General features: G+C 42.3%; 1 protein-coding gene and 1 long non-coding RNA gene across 2 annotated transcripts in view; one reads left to right on the top strand and one right to left on the bottom strand.

Moving 5' to 3' along the window:
• Positions 1 to 770: 770 nt before the first annotated feature.
• Positions 771 to 14540, bottom strand: LOC110476061 (uncharacterized). The gene is made up of 3 exons (XR_002466360.4): positions 13741 to 14540; positions 7990 to 8107; positions 771 to 904 (listed from the first exon to the last, which is right to left on the bottom strand). It is a non-coding gene; the product is annotated as an uncharacterized LOC110476061 (long non-coding RNA).
• Positions 13363 to 18611, top strand: part of MOXD1 (monooxygenase DBH like 1) — a 49419-nt gene continuing 44170 nt past the window's right edge. The window contains exon 1 of the mRNA XM_021540691.3: positions 13363 to 13746. Within this exon, the coding sequence (XP_021396366.3) occupies positions 13468 to 13746 (279 nt within the window). The 5' untranslated portion in view covers positions 13363 to 13467. The remainder of the gene's footprint in view (positions 13747 to 18611) is intronic.

Raw genomic sequence — 18611 nt, 5'->3', positions numbered from 1 at the left:
CTGTCCTGAAAATCAGCTCTGCCTGGTTGCAGGAGCAGGAGGCCATAGTCCATAGGACTCATTTGCTAAGGCCAGGTGTACACACTCTCCTGCCAGCTGAGGGGAGGGGGGGAGTTTTGGAGTGTTTGGGGAGTTTGGGCTCAGTTGTAAAGGAGGCAACTCTCATGTCTTAGAAGGGGTCATAAACCATCAAAGACCCTCGGACTCATTCCTGAGGTCTTCCACCAGAGGTCTGCTCTCTGCCAGGGAGAAGGTGCTTGGGCATTCCTGCGTATGCCTGAACATATAATAATCCATTAAACTCCATGTTTCCTGGGGCCCTCACTGGGAGCAGAGTGAAGAGGAGCAACAGAATGCCACTGGATCCATGGGGGTGATGGCTATCTTCCTACTTAATCTGTTTCTCTTCTAACCCGCTCCTCTCTTCTATTTCTCTGTCTCTCTCCACCTGACATTTACTGTTAAATAAAATCTGTACTATTGACTTTGGCACATGGTCTCACCTGCCTTTTGGTTCATGCAGAAGAATCTAATAAGTGTAATCAGATTTTAATATTATGTCAATTCACCCAAACAGAAAGGAATTTTTTTAAAAGCAACACTGCATGAATTCTCCTGGTCTTGCCTTTTGTACTGGCAATTTTTCCTTTGCCTGGCAGCCTGTACAGGCAGAAGCAGCTCTGCTTTAGGGCCCTGCCCATCCCACTGTGATGACCTTCTGCAGATAAGGTCAGTTAGATTGGCTACACAATTGCTGTACAAGTCAGTAGTTCTAGGCTGGGAACAAACATTTTATTCACTCACTGTCAAAGGCATTCAATGATGAAGTGATTTGACATCATCAATTCAGAAACTTCCATGAACTTCTTAACCAGTTACAGACTTGATCTCAGCACACTCTTCCCTGTAAAGAGAAAAATTCAGATATCTTATTCTAGTAGATACTGGAGTGAGTTTTTTTTATAATTTAATCCCTGCAGTTCTAATTTTATGATGGAGCTGCACCTGAGAAAAGGCAAGTGCCCAGTGAGCAAAGCATATCCTTGAAAGAAAACCCTCCTGTCATCTCCTCTGCCTGCCCCCAGCCCCAAATTTACTTCTGAATATTGCCAAGACCACAGAAGTTTGACCTCAAGTTTCTTTTCCCTCAGACATAAGATATCCATAAACACTCTAGTTAAACTTCAACACCTCTGCATTTTAGGTAGAAATTATTTCTCAAAAAAAAAAAAAAAAGTATGAGGTTTATGATTCATCCATTTGCAAACACAGCTCTACCTAGAAAAAAAAAAAAAAGGGCTAAATGGATATTTTATAAACCATGCACATATTCTAGAGGAGTTCTGAAAACCCAGAAATATTACAAAAAGACCACAAGACTAAATGAAAGTAGGAAAAATATTTGAGGGGAGAGGACAGGATGAGGTAGGGGAGACAGAAAAGGATCTTTCTATAGCTTGTGCTACGGAGAAGGGCAGAAACAAATGTAACAACTGTAGGTCAGAGAAACTGGAGGTGACTGCGGAGGGTTGTACTGAATAACATTACGCAACATTGTTCTGGGCAATAAATGGTGACTCTACAGATGTCTCAAATTTTGGAAATTACTCTTCTATGAATAGTCTTCTGAAGTTGGCCTTCTCTACAGCCAGAAAAACCATCTTTGCTGTTGTTGTTTTACGGCTTTGGGAGGGAAAAAACAGAAGCTGTTCTGCATGTTGTGTTTCATTTGATTCCTGAGAATTCAGTAGTTTGGTGGAGTCATTTTGGCTATGACTTTAGGGAAGTGGTCAGTTCCCTAAACTTTTATTGACTTGCCAGTTATTTTCTTGTTTTCTGGGAGGGCTGCATTTGGAGTAAAAATGCAAGGAGGGCTGGAGCAAAAGCAGGATACATTAGGAAGGTTTGCAAAATGATTAAGACCAAAGTAGTGGCATCACAGTAATATAAAGAAATCGAGATATATAGGATAATTCAGTTTGGCTATGCATGAGTTGTTATGAGACATATATATGTCAGTCTCAAAAACTTAGATACTTAAAAAGTCAGATTTTATTAAATCATATTCAAAATTTCAAGAAGGCATAAATATTTTTGCCTTAATAACATCCTTGAGGTTGCAAAGGCAAGAGGGCATTGTATTTTAATAACTTTTTATTCATCATTACTTTTATGCCTCATCTCTTCTGCCAGGAAAGTGCTGTTGAAATATGAGGCATTCCCTATGCAAGTTTGTTCATTTGTGCTTTTCAACATGATTCCTTTGCACCAAAATCATATTTCCAATATACCTCTTCCATTCTGTTGGGATTTTTCTAATAAGAACTCTGCCCCAAGCTGTGTTGTCTGCTTGTGTGCAACAACTGCAATCCCCAAAGGAATGCAAGGACATGACTCTTGAAGACTGATATCATTTAAAGGTGTGTACAAAATACTATGGCTGCTGTGGACAAGGTGGTGAAAACTTATGCTAATCTGACTTGCTGCTCTTTGATGCTAAGGACACCTTGAATATTTTCATCAGGCAACTGAACTTTTTTTTTTTTGACACATGAATTTGGGCTAGCTTTCAGACATTGTTTCTAGAGGGAAAAGGGAGGAGGTTCCTCAGCTAAATGCAATATTTTTTATTTTTCCTCATTAGGTTTTGCCATGTAGGATCTTTTGATGAAGTCCTTAACAAAATCAGACCAAAAGCATTTAAGGAAGGCAAAAATTACAATATTATCAAATGCTTTACCAGGAAACCATTTGTCTGATAAAATTTTCTTTATCTGACTGATAAAGAAAAAAAAAAAAAAAGGGGGTTGTAAATCAAAATGAGAAAGGAAAATGCAAATTATTTAAAAAATTGTTTAACCCAGTTCTAAGATGAGCTCCTTTTAGGAGTTGCTTGTTTTGTTTTTTCTACTTATGCAGGGTTGCAAAAATTTTCCATGGATACTCATTACAGAATACTTCCCACTGTGCTGTGTAGTGCCTAATGACTATTAGTCATTATGGTGCTAATAGTACTGATTTGCTTTTAATGGGTGTTTATTCTGTGAAAGATGCTGTGGGTAAGGGGATGAAGAAGACTTAACACAATGGCACAGGACTGGGGCTAGTCCAGGCTGCTGTGTGGGAGTCATCTTGGATGAGAACAAATATGTGACAATTGCACCTCTGAACTGTGCTGCTTCTGAGGTAGTGATGGGGAAATAATTTATTTTAAAAATCCAACAAACCAACAAGGCAAATCAACTAACCCAAAGTGTCAGCTTGAAACTCAGGCAACAGTCTAGCAGTGGAGTCTGAAGCCTGAGATGCTGTGGCATTCCTGCTTAGGCTGTCTTCTCCCTCAAAGAGGATTAGAACAACCTGGACAAGCTCCGCACCAATCAACCTATTGGTGGCTTTTTTTCCACCAGGTGTAAGAGCAAGGTTTGGTGACATGCAGTGCAAAGTCTGCAGATGTTATCTGGAAAAAGCTCAAGAATTTTTGTTTTAAATTATTAATCCAAATGCAGGTTTTCTGGATGAATAAACAGGTGACTGTGGATATCCCTTGAGCTGGCAGCAATGTACTTCGAAGAGAAAACTCCAACAAGAGGCTGTGAGCAATAAACTAGTAATTTGCAGGGAAGTCTGGGTTTGGATTGCAACCTCACATCCTACCAGGGATAACAAGAGTATGGTGCTAAAATAACACAGATGCTCCTGGAAATGCTGAGGAGTCAGACTCCGGTCTATACTTAGCACTATGAAATTGCAGTAGAGCACCCACAGACTAAAATCCATCACATGTAGACCTTCTATTTCATTGAAAACTGAGATTTTGCCTATTGCAATGTCAGGCTTGTAGGGACAGAGAGAGATGAATGAAGCTAAACAAAAAACTAAGTCATTATGATTTAAAGTCTGTGAAATGCCACTATTTACTGAAAATGACACATTGTGTATCTGGGTTGGAAAGAAGAGGTCAACAACAGCATTGGTATCAAATGAGCCTTCTGAGGTTGTGACCACAGATGGATGTGTACTGTGACCACCTTCTCCAGCTTCCAGAGGGTCTGGGAAAGATGCTGAATTAGCTTTTTCCTTGAGGAGCTCTGTTTCTAAAGCAGAACCATTATGGGTCCAGATATGTGACCTCCCGAGTGTTATGCTCCCAGAAGAAAATGTTGATCTCACTATGGTGATATTTTTCTCCTGCTGATTGAAAAAAAAGAGGAAAAAATAAGAAGAAAAAGAAAAAAAGCTTCTTTTCCTGATAGAGTAGTGTATGAAAATAACACTTGTCTTCAAAATGCTGTATCATAAAGAAATCATGGACTGGGGAAGAATTTTTTGTTTACAAGGTACTTATAAATCAAGCAAGGAGTCCAAACTGGTATCACCTGTGGAAAGTGTTGACTACAGCTCCTCCCAGAAGTCCCCACAAACAATCCATGGTTACTGAGTTCAGCTGGTATAGCCACATGTCCAAAGGTTGCTTATATAAGTCTGAGTTTCAGGCTACAGTCTCATGGGTATAGTAACAAACCTGTCATCACCGGAAATTGGAATATCATGTATTAATGCTTTGGATTTGTATTGTGTACTCCAAGCAAAGATTTGTTTAGTTATGTTTGGAATACTCCAGCTTTGGTGAAGTGAACCTTAATTTGAAAAAGTTTGTGCCTAAGAATGTCAGGCAGCTGTAAATCTGTACTGTAGTGCCTGTACAGGAGCACCAGACAGCTGCTTTTCTCCTGATGTTTAGAAGAAAAATCTGCAGTAGTCTGGAGTTCAACTGTCTCAAAAACTCTAGAAATCTGTCCATAATACCTGCTGGTTTTCTGCAGAACTTGCATAGTGTCTTTGAAAAAATGCCAGTGATTTGTAAAATAATATGTACTGGTAACTGTATCCTCAACATAACTGTTTTATAAAAGAATAAGAACACAAATATATAAATAATTATATTAAAGTAAGTTTTAAATAATCAAACCAGGCATCAAAATGCCTTTTCGGTGTGTGAATCCTGGCAGAGGGGACACAGCACAGCAATGCTTGTCTTCTTCCCTGGTGGCAGAGCCAATTATACTTTGTCTCATTGTTTTGCACTGGAAGCTCCTGCTCAGTAGATTTTTTACCTAGGATTCATACCAAGGGTCAGTCTCTTTCAGCATCACAGCTTTCAGGCTACATTTTCTGTCATATACCTGTGGCTTCATTTTTTTTACACTTGATCTTCTGGTTCTGAAATTTTTTATTCCTTCTCCAAGGCTGTTGTATCCTTGGATTTTATTGATTCAATGTCAATAGGTGATATCTTTTGTTAATTTTAAGGATTTTAATTTCATTGCATTTTGTTGAATTCCTTTCACTTTCATAGTATGAGTGCTTGCAATTCTAGGTTGCAAACTTGACAAAAACATCCATGACCATGATAATCAACTCAACAAATTCAGGAGAAAGGTTCAGACACATTCCTGATGGCCAAGTTGAAAACATCATCTCTTGGAAATCTCACATTAAACTCACCATTGAATCAGCAGGCAAGAATCTCATCCCTCAACCTGTGTACACTTTATATGCACACATTTATTTATAAACTCCACATTTAAACAGAATTTTCTTTGCTTTAACTCACTAGTCATCTTGTGTGTTTGTAGGTGCCTGGGCGTGGGGATGGGAGTGTTATATATGCAGGAACAAAATGTATTGCATCAGTTCAAAGTAAAAAAAGCTCATCAAAATGCTTAAAAGTTTTAGGGATGGTAATTTTTTTCCACCAAAAAACATCCTCCTCAAAAGAACAGCTACTTCGCCTGTTTGCATTAGGATTTTACCACTGACTTCAGTGAAAAAAGGTTTGAGTTCAGTATTTTGCTGTGTCGAAAAATTCTGGAGATATTTTCCTTAGATGGAGTAACTGTGAGCTAATCTAATTTGTGGGAAAGACAGATGTTTCTGTGGTTGTCCAGAAGATGTCGAGATTTGGCACCCTCTTACTGCTACATTTTTTGTGTTTTTGTGTGCATTTTTAGGCTTGACTGGCTATGCAGGCTGTTTGCACAGGGGGTAGAGCATGGGGAAGCTCTCCCTTTCTGCAGAACAGCACATGCCCCCAAAGGCACCAAGTTCCTCCTCCTGCTCTCCTTCTGTTTTGTGTTTGTTCTGCTAATTTTAATGTTATAAACAAGAGGGGAAAACTAAACCCAGAGGTCAATTATGCTCTCTGAATCCATCTGTCCAATTAGGAAAAAAAGTAGAGATTGTTCATCTAGTTTAGAATATGGGATGCCTATTGAACTTTGTGAAGGCTGCATTTTCTTACAAAAATCACACAGGCTGAAAACCTATATCCACTAGCTGCTTTCTGAATGATATCAAGATAGAAAACAAGGCAGTGAGAGGTAGGGGCCAGGAAGTGCCTTCCTCCCCTCCAAAAACAGCTGTGCTGGCTTGCACACAGTCAGATAAATACGTTAGGTACAGAACAGCAGCCATGGACCTCAACTGCTGCTTCCGAGATCAGCCACCTAACACAGCTTGCTAACAGGAAGAATGATGATGGATCAGAGTTGATTCTACCCAAAGGGAGAAGGAGAAAGGAGAAGAGGAAAAAAATTGTACTGATAGACATCATAATTGGAAGGCCAGACAAGCACCTCTCAGGTCTGATACAGAAAAAAAGGTGATCCTGCCTATGAGTCAGGGTTTGGCTTAGGTGGTCTCAGAAAGTTAATTGTCACCTGGGAAGTGCATTGCTCAGATAAAAACTTCTAATGAGTTCTGGAAATGTGAAATGCACTTAGCTTCCTGGTTTTACCTTAGTAAGTGTGCTCCCAGATGTTCATAGGAGCTGAGGAGCAAATAGCAAAGATCACAGATCCACAGAATGGTTTGGGTTGGAGGGGACCTTAAAGATCATCTAGTTTCAATCCCCCTGTCATGTTCAGGGACACCTGCCACTAGACCAAGTTGCTCAAAGCCCCATCCAACCTGGCCTTGAACACTTCCAGGGATGGGGCATCCACCACTTCTCTGAACAACCTGTTCCAGTGCTTCGGCACTCTCACGATAAAGATTTTTTTCCTAGTATGTAAGTATTATATATCTAGATCTCTGTATCTAGTATCTAATATCTAATGCTAAAAAGCATTTAAACTGTCTCTGTCCTGTGTGGCAGGTTGACAGACAGTTAGAATTGTAATTAATTTAACAAAGATATATATGAAGCATAAGCAACCATTTTAAAATGGTACTTTATCCTTAAAAGTACATATGCTAAAAGCTATTCCTCCCCACAGAACACCAGCACCAGAGCAGATACACTCAGTGAAAAGTAAAAACCCTGAAATTAGGTTAAATTCAAACAAAAGGGAATGATTTCTTTCCCACACCTGAGGAGACCTGTATAGAAATACCATTGCTGAGGTATTCCCTTGTGGGACTTGCTATGAATCAGTGCCCAGGATTACACTGCACCTAAGTGCCTCCTTTTGCAGAGGTGCTCATAAAAGAGAGGAAAAGACAACAACCACAACCAAGGGAAACGAGAAACTCTTTGCTGTAAAGCCTTCTGGCTTTTCCAACTGGTCTAATAAAACTTGCCCTCCAGTTTTCTCTCCCAATATAAGTAAGAAGTTTTTATGAACTCGAGTTAAGGTATTTGGGAATTTGGCAATGTCTGCAGAAACCAGCCTGCTGATGAGGAAAAGAAAGCTAAATCAGTCTGCTTTTGCCCTGAGCACAGGGCTGGATAAATATTCTTTTTCTAACAATGATTTTATTTTTGTCTCCTCAGGCAAGTTATTTAAAACATCAACAGACATGAGTCCAAACTCATCATAAGAATAGCTGAAAGCAAACCAGTCTTTATTTATACTGGTTTGAGATTAACAACTTTCAAAATGTAGATTGCAGGTAGCACAGCAGAGCTCCAAAATTATCCTAACCTAAGCCAAAGTCAGGCTGCAGCAAGAAAAAAAGGTAGAAATGGTTCACCTATGTACTCACTGGTCTTAAACTTTTCTTCCAGCCCTGGTGATTAATGCATATCACTCATAAGAAGATTTTGCATCTCCTTAGTATGCCTATCTGAAAGCAAAGCCAACTGTGTCTTCTTTACTACTCCCTGCAAAAGAAAAGAAAAATGCATAGAATGAGAATTTAAAATTTCTAAAAGCCTTCACAAAATTACTCTCTTTACAGTGATCACTTAAATTGTAGGCACTTTCCACTTTAAAATGTAAAAACAGTTTTCAAGTATTTGGGAAATGAAGCAGGGGAAGACCAATATGGGAATAAAGCTTTAAAAACCAATACACAACTTCTAGCTATTTACATGGCTATATTGATATTCTCCTCAGTGCTTCTTTAATCAACATGAACAAAATAAGCATGGTGCTTTGTCCTATCACCTTAGTTAAGTAGGTCAAGACAACAAACAAAAATTGAAGTTTTTTCTTCAAGATACATGCTTTAAAATATGTTTAAGAGCAACCAGGTTATCATATGTGCCTGAGGAAATGTTTGACGCTGACAGAAGCATGGGTGGAATGTGTCCCCCTTGCTCTTCTTGAACCAATGGACTTGGATCAAGATAGAAAAGTTTTCTAACTCCTTCTGCCTGTGCTGGCAGTAATGTTCCCTAGGAACCCATCCTGCTGGCTCAGCATTCCAAAGACAACATCCAGTTAAACCCAAAACCTTTCCTGCTTTCAGTTCTCTATCCACATTGAAAACAAACTGGATTGTCAGTGAAGCTGGTTTTATTCTGCATAGGCATTACCCCACTGTAAAAGCTTCCAGCTGGGTCTGCAAGGTGCTTCACTAACCATTTTGCATTGCATTGATATCAAAATCTGGATTCATGGAGGTCATTCCAATGATAAAATACATTAAAAAGGTAAATAAAAGGTGATTAATTTACATTTCACAGATGAGAGCAGAATTCTTCTACTAGAAAGATGATGTAGCTATTGGCTATCTACTTTACAAAAATTTTTTATAAGACTTCATATTAATTATCAGTATAAAATCAATGTTCAATAGTAATAAATTTCCTGCATGGAAGCTAAATTGCATAAGAGAAAAGCCAGCAGGCAACTAACTCAAAGCATGCCACAGGGTACATTAGAAATAGGTTGAAACCAAACCTTTTTATGCCTTTGAGAAATCCTGCTGCCTGCAAAGGGACAGGTCACACACCTCTTGCTGGGCTGCTCTCTAGCAAGAGCACCTCAATGCCAGGATACAGCATCAGGGATAAACCAGGTGTTTGGTCACTACCCATGATCAGGCCAAATCTTCATAATTAATTGACTCATTAAGGAACTGTAGAGTAGAACACACCTGAAAAACAGGATGTCATCTGGAGGGATCTGGGCAAGTTTAAGTGGGTTGAGGGGAATCTTATGTGGTTTAACAATTCCAAGTGCAGGATGCTGTTTCTGGCTTGAGGCAGCGCCAGGTATCAGCACAGTTTGGGGGATGAACAGACAGAGAGCTGCCCTGCCGGGAAGGACTTGGGGATGCTGGTGGGTGAGAGGCTGGACATGACCCAGCAATGTGCACTCACAGCCCAGAAATCCAGTTGTATCCTGGGCTGTCTCAAAAGCAGCGTGGCCAGCAGGGTGAGGGAGGGGATTCCTTCCTTCTGTCTGCTCTGGTGAGACCCCACCTGGAGAGCTGCATCCAGCTCTGGGATCCTCAGCACAAAAAGGACATCAATCTGTTTGAGTAAGTCCAGAGCAGGCCACCAAGCTGATTCAAGGGAGGGAGAGCCTCTCCTATGAGAAAAAAAGCTGAGAGAATTGGGATTGTTCAGCCTAGAGAAGAGATATCTTAGGGATAACCTGATTTTGGCCTACCAGTACCTCAAGGGAGCCTACAAGGCAAAAAAAGAGAGACCTCTTACAGTGATCCTTAGTGACAGGACAAGGGAGAATGGCTTCAATATGAAAGAGTAGGTTTAGGTTAAGTATTAGGAAAAAATTCTTCCCTGTGAGGATGGTGAGGCACTGGAAAAGCTTGCCCAGAGAAGCTTTGGATGGACCATCCTTGGATGTGTTCAAGGCCAGGTTGGATGGGGCTTTGAGCAACCTGGTTTCATGGAAGGTGTGCCTGGTCATGGCAGGGAAGTTAGAATTAGCCAATCTTTAACATAGACCATATTATGATTCTGCGACTTTTTAATCAGTACTTCAGTATATGAACCATGTCACACAATGATTTGAGTAATGGACAAGCTGATATTTAGTAATGGTAGTAAGAGTTTTTAAAGAAGAAAAACACTTACTTAATCTCTCTGGGTTTAGGTGACTGCCTTCCTCTGGAAGAGGAGGTTCAGTTCAGAGAAGGTGGTAACCTGATGTCTCTCTGTGCTCCTTCCAGCAGCATTACTTATAGGCCAAGATCAGATTTAGAATGATTTAGACTGTGTTTTCTTCATGTGTTTTCTCTCCTAATGATACAAAAAACTTCTGGTGAAGTTTCCAAAGTCTCTTAATGTGAGTTTTGGGAATTGTGCAGCCCTACCCACAAAGTGCCTCTTCTACTAGGAAAGTTTTATTACATGAGTATTGTTCTTGGGATTATAAATAGCAGCAAGTTGAAAAAGGTTGGTTTTGTCACAGTATTTGTAGATCAAGTGTGCAGCTCTGTAAAACTGGATGATTTATTTTAATGGAAAAATATTTGCTGGAAATTGGAAAGCAATAGAACTGCTATTCCTCCACTTCTACTAGTCTAAATGTTGCCATCATGATGGGGTGAGCAGTGCTGCAGTGTGGTGTATTGCTGGAAGACAGGATAACATCGCCCCCAAGTTCTGGTAGAAAGTTACAAGGATTTGGGATGCACAGGCTTCAGAGCTGCAGAAAAGCAGCAGACTGACCCTTGAGCTCTGCACAGACAAAATCATATAGTCCCATAGGAGATTTCAAGAATTCAAGTATTGTTTCCGTTCCAACTCTCAGCCTCCAAAATGCCAATTTTCTCCACATAGGCAAAGCAAAGCTCAGGAGCAATTTGGTGGTAGCTCCAGAGGCATGGAATAGGGATGCCTGAGCCACTGGCTCTGCCAGCACAGGGCTCCCATGATGGGCTGGGTGGAACTGTCCACCCTCCACAGCCACTGCAGCTCACCAGAAATAGCACAACTGTTTCCCCTGAGTGTTACCTCTTCTACCAGACCCACTACAACAAAACTCTGGCTTGTCTTGCCTGACATACTGCAGTGTGTCCAAAGCACTAGATGGTCCTGCTGCTTTGTCTTTTGGCAGAATGAAGATGCCAGTCAATCACAAGGTTGTGTGTGTTGGAGAGACAGAGGAGCAGGGGGTTGGACACGCGGGGGGCAGGGTCATCTGAGGGGTGTGCAGCTGTTCCTCTGACAGCCTCCGCAGTGCACACCTATCTCCAGCTTTGCTTCCCTCAAGGCATCCAGACTAGCTGGGAAATCCTATTTCTGTGGCTGTGCAGCACAGCATGCTGTGTAGGATAGTCCATCATCCCTCTCAGTAACAACAGCATCCCATGCTGTGTACAGGCTCCTAAAATGTCATCAACACCACCCTAACCAAACTGAGACATGCTGAAGTACTTCAAAGTGAGCATTTTGCACTCTTTTGTACAAGTGCTTATACAATGCATGCTCTGGGAAACACTAGTTGGACTTCGGTACCACCATTGTGCTTTAAAGGCAGCAATTTTGTACTAGATGTGTAATTCAATCATTGTTTTGAAGGGTAAATTTATAATCTCCATGTAACTGAAACTTTAGAGGTTTCTGTCACCTAAGAACATAATGCACAGTCTTATTAGAAAATTAAGAAAAAACTAAATTTAAGAAACACTCTTTATTCCTTCATCATCCTTGCCATCAGAAAAGATAAATAAGCACTTTTGGAACTATCCTAAGGAGCCCTCCTTTAGCACACAACTTTACAAAGGCTGAGTGCCCCCAATTAGGTGCCAAGGTCACATCCTTGGCCCTGACAGGGCCTATCACACACCTGCAATTTCTCCTTAAATTAATCCATATCCACTTGCAGGTGTTAACAATTTTGAAGAGAATCTAAACACTCAGCATCTCACAATTTTCTGTTTTGTCAGTAATTTGAGTCTGTACCTTTGAAGTTACTGCTATAATTTCAAGAATGGTTGACTAAACTATTCCCTCTAAAGATTGCTTTCATTTCACCAGTATTTAATGATTTATTTTCTCTAATTGCTTATGGGTTGGGTTGCTTATGGTTGCCTTGGGTGAAAGTAATTTTTGGTGCTTATCCTTTTATAAGCATTTTCTTTTCTAGAAGTTGTTTTGTAGTTTGATACAGCCCTCACACCACAGTGGGTGGTTGCATTTTGGAAACCCCAGTGACACTTGTGAAATATTGTCATGCAAATGCCAAAAAAAAAAAGAAAAAAAGGAAGAATTATTAATTTCCTTTATGTACTAATTTGATTGGTTTTTACTGAATTAATATGCCATTTTGGTTGAGTACCACGCTCTTTCTCTTTCATTTATGTGCAAAGAAAACACATTTCAAATAGCATAACTTCCTTTTAAAACCTATTTCATACAGCTTAGAGTTTTCAAGGGTCAATGTGATGTTTTGTGGTCCCTAACTTCCCCGTTTTGGTTGCCACGCTATTTTTTGTTTCCATCCAGATTTGCAGAGGGCTGGGGAACATTCCTCCAAAAGCATCTTTCTGCTCGTTGTTCTCGCCCCCGCCGCGGCGGTGGTGCTGTGAGCAGGGGAAGGGAAGGCAGCTGCTGCTGCGGGAGTGCCGGGGACCGCATGGCCGGGCTGGCCGGGGTGTCAAGGGACGTGGGGTTTTGAGATGTGCTTTTGCAGCCGTCTCACTGCAAACCCCTCGGGACGTCCTCGTTTTCCACTTAAAATGCAAAAAGAACTCTCCCGACGGGGGATCTCCTGCTTAGCTCCATCCGTCCACCGCACCGTGCGCTCGCACTAAGTGGAGAGGCGGCTGAGAGCGGGGAAGCGCTCGTTTGCCTCCGGGCTTCCTCCCGTGGAGTTTTTCCAGCGGAGTTAAGAGTTGCCGGGAAGCCGGGAAGGTCTCCCGTCCACCGCTCTCCTTCGGGTTCCCCGGTCAGGAGGGGGGTTTCGGGCGGCTAACGCGAACTCGGAGCATCTCGGCGCTCACCCCCGCGGCGAGCGCCCGGCAGGTGCTCCCGGCGCGGCGGGGTCCGGCGGCCCCGACGGGCGGCGCGGGGGAGCCGGGGCGGCCGCAGCGCCGGGCCGGGGCGGGAGCGAACAAAGCGCTGCCGAGGGCGTGCTGCCCCGACGGGGCCGGCGCGGTGCCGCCCGCAGCGGGGGCGGGGTGACCGGGGCACCCGGCCCCCCTTCCCCACACACACACACGCACGCACAGACACACAGACACAGACGCACATCCCCCGCACACGCACACCGCGCCCGGGCACACGCCGAGACGCACAGGCGGCCGCTGGTGCGCGGCGAGAGGATGCGGCGGCTGCGCCCCTGGGCGCTGGTGCTGGGCGGGCTCCTGTGTGCCTGGGCCGGGGCCGGGGCCGGGGCGGCAATGCGGAGCTACCCGCACAGCGCGGTGCTGGACGGCGCGGGCGCCTACCGCCTGCGCTGGGGCCGCCGCGGCAGCGCCCTCGCCCTCCGCCTGGAGGTGCGCACCCGCGGCTACGTGGGCTTCGGGCTCTCGGCCAGCGGCAGCATGGCCTCAGCCGACATCGTGGTGGGGGGCGTGGAGAGGGGCCAGCCCTACCTGCAGGTAAGGCCCTGCTCCTTCCCCTCGACCGCCGAGCCGGGTCCTCCTCGTCCGCCCACCTTCCCCGCGCTGTCCTTCTGTCGGGACGCCCTCCTTTCCCTGCCTCACGTTTCTTCTGCAGCTTTCTTGCCCTGCATCCCCGTACCTCTTTACTTTTTCCCTCCACCCTTCGGGTTACCCCTATTCTTCTGCGTTCCTTTCCCCTGGAGGAGATTCTTCTTTTCTATCCTCTCCTTGCCAACCTTCTCTCTAAACTTCTACATAGACTTCGTTAGAGGCGTCAGATTTCTTTGCTCTTTATCCAGAAGATGTGACAGTCCTATTCTCTCTCCTTTGGGCACTCTCTCCTGCCTGCCCGCTGAGCCTAAACCCGTTGAGGAAAGGGATGGGAGGGCATAATCTCTCCCAGGGAGGTGTGGCACCTTTCCCCTCCTCGCCCTGCCGACAGCTGATGGAGCTTGGCCGTCCTGCTGCCGCCTGAGCCTGCTCTTTCTAATCCCGGCGGCATGAGGGCAACATCCCGCCAGCTTCCAAGCCTGTTGACGTCCCCTTCTGCTGCACACAGCCGGTGCTGCTCTTGTTCTTGGTGTTCCTCCTCTCCTCACCTGAAAGTGTTTTAACCCAGATATTGGAAAGGACTTACATAGTAACCACTGGGAGGACTCCTGGTACATGTCCTTGGTCTGGTGGAGCAACCTCAGAGGTTGCCCGGGTCTATTTGGCATAATTTTCTTGGGATGTTTCTGTAGTAGTCTAGATATTGTCAGGGCTACATCTGGGAACAGGAGTGTGGAACAGAGGCCTTGCTGGTGCTTACAGCAAGTCATCCTCTCCCAGAGGCACTCGTGGCTGGTGGAGTAGGAGCCATGAGAGGGGAGGGTGCCCACACCTTTAGCCCCTCTCATCAACCTGAGATCCAGCTGGCAGGAGGTGCTCTGGGACGGGGGGAGCAGGGACAGCTTGTCTCACTGGTGACCGAAAGGGCAATCAGGCCTGGAATGACATGTTGTCACCCCCAGGTGCTTGAATAATAACTCAGAGATGCAGTTTAAGAGCAGAGTGGTTGTTAGAGTATGGTCTAGGAGAAGTCATCCGTCTTCATTATGTTAGAGCTAGTTGATCTTTGAAGCTGCTGCTTAAATTTTAAGAGGTTTTCCCCTAAGAATATGGATTTTCAATTTTCAGTGAATAACAATTCACTATAAGAAAACAAAATGCATAATATGATCTCCCTACTATTTGTCAAGGTTTTATAAAATCAAAAATTTTCCAGAAAAATCGATCTTTTAGTATTAATGTTTTCCTTTAAAATTTTCTTTTGCTTTTTCTTTCCTCCATTCATTTGCTGTATGAAGTTTAGGCAAATATTTGTCTTCGTTAAGTGCGGACCAGTGATTTTCAGAATATTGCTTTCTCCATATTTCAAAATGAAGATAATTTTTCTTGAAGCATAAATAAAAGACTAATAATAGTAAAAAAACCCACTCTAGGCTGCTCATTCAGCAGTGAGCTCTTCACTCACAGAATGAAAGGCTTTCTGAAAAGCTTTGCAATTCAGAAGACACACCTATTAACCATTAAAAGAAACCCCAGCTTTTTTTTTCTGGTTAGTTCACAGATCCTGTTAGGGTAAAAAAAGTCTTTTTGAGAGGCATCCAAATCTAGTGTAAAGACATCCAATGGTGGATGATCCATCACTTCCCTTGATAGTTTGTGTCAATAAGAAGTCTCTGCTGTTCCTGATTGCCAGGATTAGTTTGTCTTGGCTTAGCTTTCAGCTATGTATTTTCTCTACAATATTAAAAGCTCTACTCCCCCTGCATACCGCCTTCATAAAGTTATTTATATGCTGCAATCGAGACAATCAAGTCACTGCTCCATTTTCTTTTTTGTTAAATAAATAGATTGAACTCTTTAGCGTCACAGGACGTTTTCCCCACCACTTGAAGCACTTTTGCGGCTCTTTCAGCACCCTTCACAGATTTTCAACATCCTTAAAAATGGCCCCATGCTAACTCTGTTCTTCCACAGGTTTTGTTCACCAACATTCTGTTACAATTAGAAAAAGACTGTAGCAAATGCCTGCCCATAGAAGCCTACTGGTATTTTTCCTGAAACACTAATTTAGCACATAAATTGTTATGCTAAGAGCTATGAGTTATTTTGTTGCGCTTTTGAGTAGGTAAGAAATATTTTTGGTACTCTTTCTTGCCACTTGAGGCTTGCTCCATCCCCATTCCTTTTTCAATTCTAGGTAGCATGGTTTCTTTCAAAACTGAACCGAGGTTTTTTAAAAGTTGCTCAGTTAAAATTTTTCCATACTTGCACCAACAAGGAATAGCCAGAAACAAAGATGATAAACAAAATTTGTCCACAGGCTTTTTCTGGTCAGGCAGCAGGGATTGCTAGAAAATGAACAAATTGTTCTAGGATGTTGTTTCAATAATATCCAATTCTTCCCTTTACTAGACAAATAAATACAGTTAATATTTTAAAAATACATTCTGTGTTAGGTGTATACCATCATAATTTAGATTATTTACTACTGAAAAAGATTTTTTCATAGATAGCACCCTTGAAAGTATGTGGTTTTATGCCTAGCTGAACTCCATGAAATATGCACACCACATAATGAATGAACTTACTTTTCTTTTTGGTTTTAGAAATATGTTTTTATTCCATGACCATCCGTTGGAAAATGTGCATGGTGGTCTAAACTCTTAGAGAGGTCATTTTTTGGTTTCTTTGAAAGATTTGAGATGCTTGTTAGTGGCCTGGCATTCAGATGTTCTGAAACACCTTTATAGCCTTTCAAGTGGGCATTGAAATTGCTAGTCCTTTGGGTCAGTTTTGCCTTTTTCGCCCCCCCAAATTTTCTCACCTTCTTTAAAAATAGAAAGTGTTCTCAGAGGTAAGAGTTCTCTTCTGGGAATAAGCATGTAAATATAGTTAGACTACAGCTGCCAGTTAGAGTAAAAGTACATAATCCTGGCTGTGGAAGATCCATGTATTGGGGTAGAGCAAAACTGCCAAATCGTTTTCAGAGAAAAGAGAAAAAATGTTTCTTCTGGCATTTATTCCTCATCCTCTCAGAGCAAGTAAATGCTATTCCTATCATCAGCAGGCAGTGTTTGCCTTGAAAAATCCTGGTGACTCAAAGTCCTGGATATCCTGGGCTGGATTTTACTTTCTTAGTTTTCAGTGTTTCCTGAACTTGGATGCACTGAGCTGTTTGTTTTGGTTTGCTTTTATGTGCTGGAGCTGTATTTAATCTGAAAGAGTGTCTGACATAAGGAAAGGCTAAAACAATTTGGAAGCCTATGGCTCAGTTTTGTCTAAATATATCAGGATGGAAAGTGTTATGATGTCATGAAAGAAGAGTAAGTTTTTTGAAGAGCATTGGAATGATTAAGGAATGTCTCAGTTAGGACATTAACAGTCCTAACTCAGAAATTTGATACTTGAAATGGGAACCTAAACATATTTTGGGAGGACACAGAATGGATATGTGTATATATACATGCATGACTTAGTGCTTTGTCATGAGGGAGGCACCTCCACCGAGCAGAAGGAGAAAAAGGAGATCAGTGAACAGACTGAGAGCCTGTGGTGTCAGAGCAGCAGATTGTGTGATGTTTGGCTAAGCATGTTTGAGAACAAGAAGATACCAATGGGGGTCGGTATTGGAAAGCTGGGAGCTGCCTTTGTCTCTATAGGGAGGACTTGGACTTAGGAGAGTTCATTCTTAGCAAACTGTTACCTTGAAATATTTCCATGGTCATTTGCAGCATGTGTTACTCTTAACCATATTCTTAGATTTTGCATCTAGTTTTCTTCATTCTTTTTCTTCTTTCTTCTTTTTTTTCTTTTTTTTTTTTTTTTTTTTTTCCTAATGCATCTCTTTTGTGCTTATGAATTGACACAGCATGCATTTTCTTGCTAGACCCATGCCTTTTCCTTGGTCTCCACCCCTGTCTGGAATTGTGCATCCCCACCCACAGCACGTAGCTGCTGAGAGCCCCATTTTGGGGAGAGTAATCCTCCTTGATGAATGCCTATTTTGTGCAAGTTATACAAGAGGGTTGCATTGTTAGAATCTTCTGTTGAACTTGCACAAAAATAGTCCCTACTCAGGGTGAATAGGGACTGTATGTCACTAAAAAGTACTTTATTATTCATTAGAGCCTTGCTTGTTAACTGTCACCCAAACTAAAGAATATCTGTTATCAAATGTATCCCATAGAGTTAGCTTAATTGCTCACAGGGAAGTACTTGGGAGAGATTTTAAAGGACAGAAAACAGTGAGCATTTTCAGTACTTAACGATATGCCGCTTTTAAGTGCACTCATGCCAACAGCAACAAAAGAAGTGTTTAGAAAACAACTTGAAAGGCACCAAGAGAGAGATGCGAAGCGAGTGCCACACTGACATATCTCAGTCGGTGTTTTGTTGGAGGTATTTCATGCCTTTGGGCACTGGGGCAGAATCTCCAGATGACTAATGTCTCCCTCTTGGCTTCAGTGTGGGGCATAAAGAGACACTCCAGTGTACAACTCCACTGGCTGGGTACTTTGTAGTTCCCTTTGAGAGGTACTATAGTTAGGACAAGGAAGCAACAGTTGGTGAACAAAAGATGAGAAGAATTCTGAAGCTTGTAATTTGCAGGCCTTCAGGGGACTGTTTTAAAGTGTTTGGTTGGGATTTTTTTTTTTTTTCTTTGTAATATTTTTTGTTCTCCTTTGGATTTTGGAAGCACCAAGAAATGAAATTTTCCACATATCCCCAGAAATATGGAATTTCAGCAATTACGAGTGATGCAAAACTTAAAATAATGGGGCGGATGATTTAATTCCCAATATAAACAAGTA

The sequence above is a fragment of the Lonchura striata genome, chromosome 3, assembly GCF_050655825.1.
Source record: "Lonchura striata isolate lonStrDom1 chromosome 3, ASM5065582v1, whole genome shotgun sequence".
Taxonomy (NCBI): Eukaryota; Metazoa; Chordata; class Aves; order Passeriformes; family Estrildidae; genus Lonchura; species Lonchura striata.
This window is presented reverse-complemented; position numbering and strand designations above follow the sequence as displayed.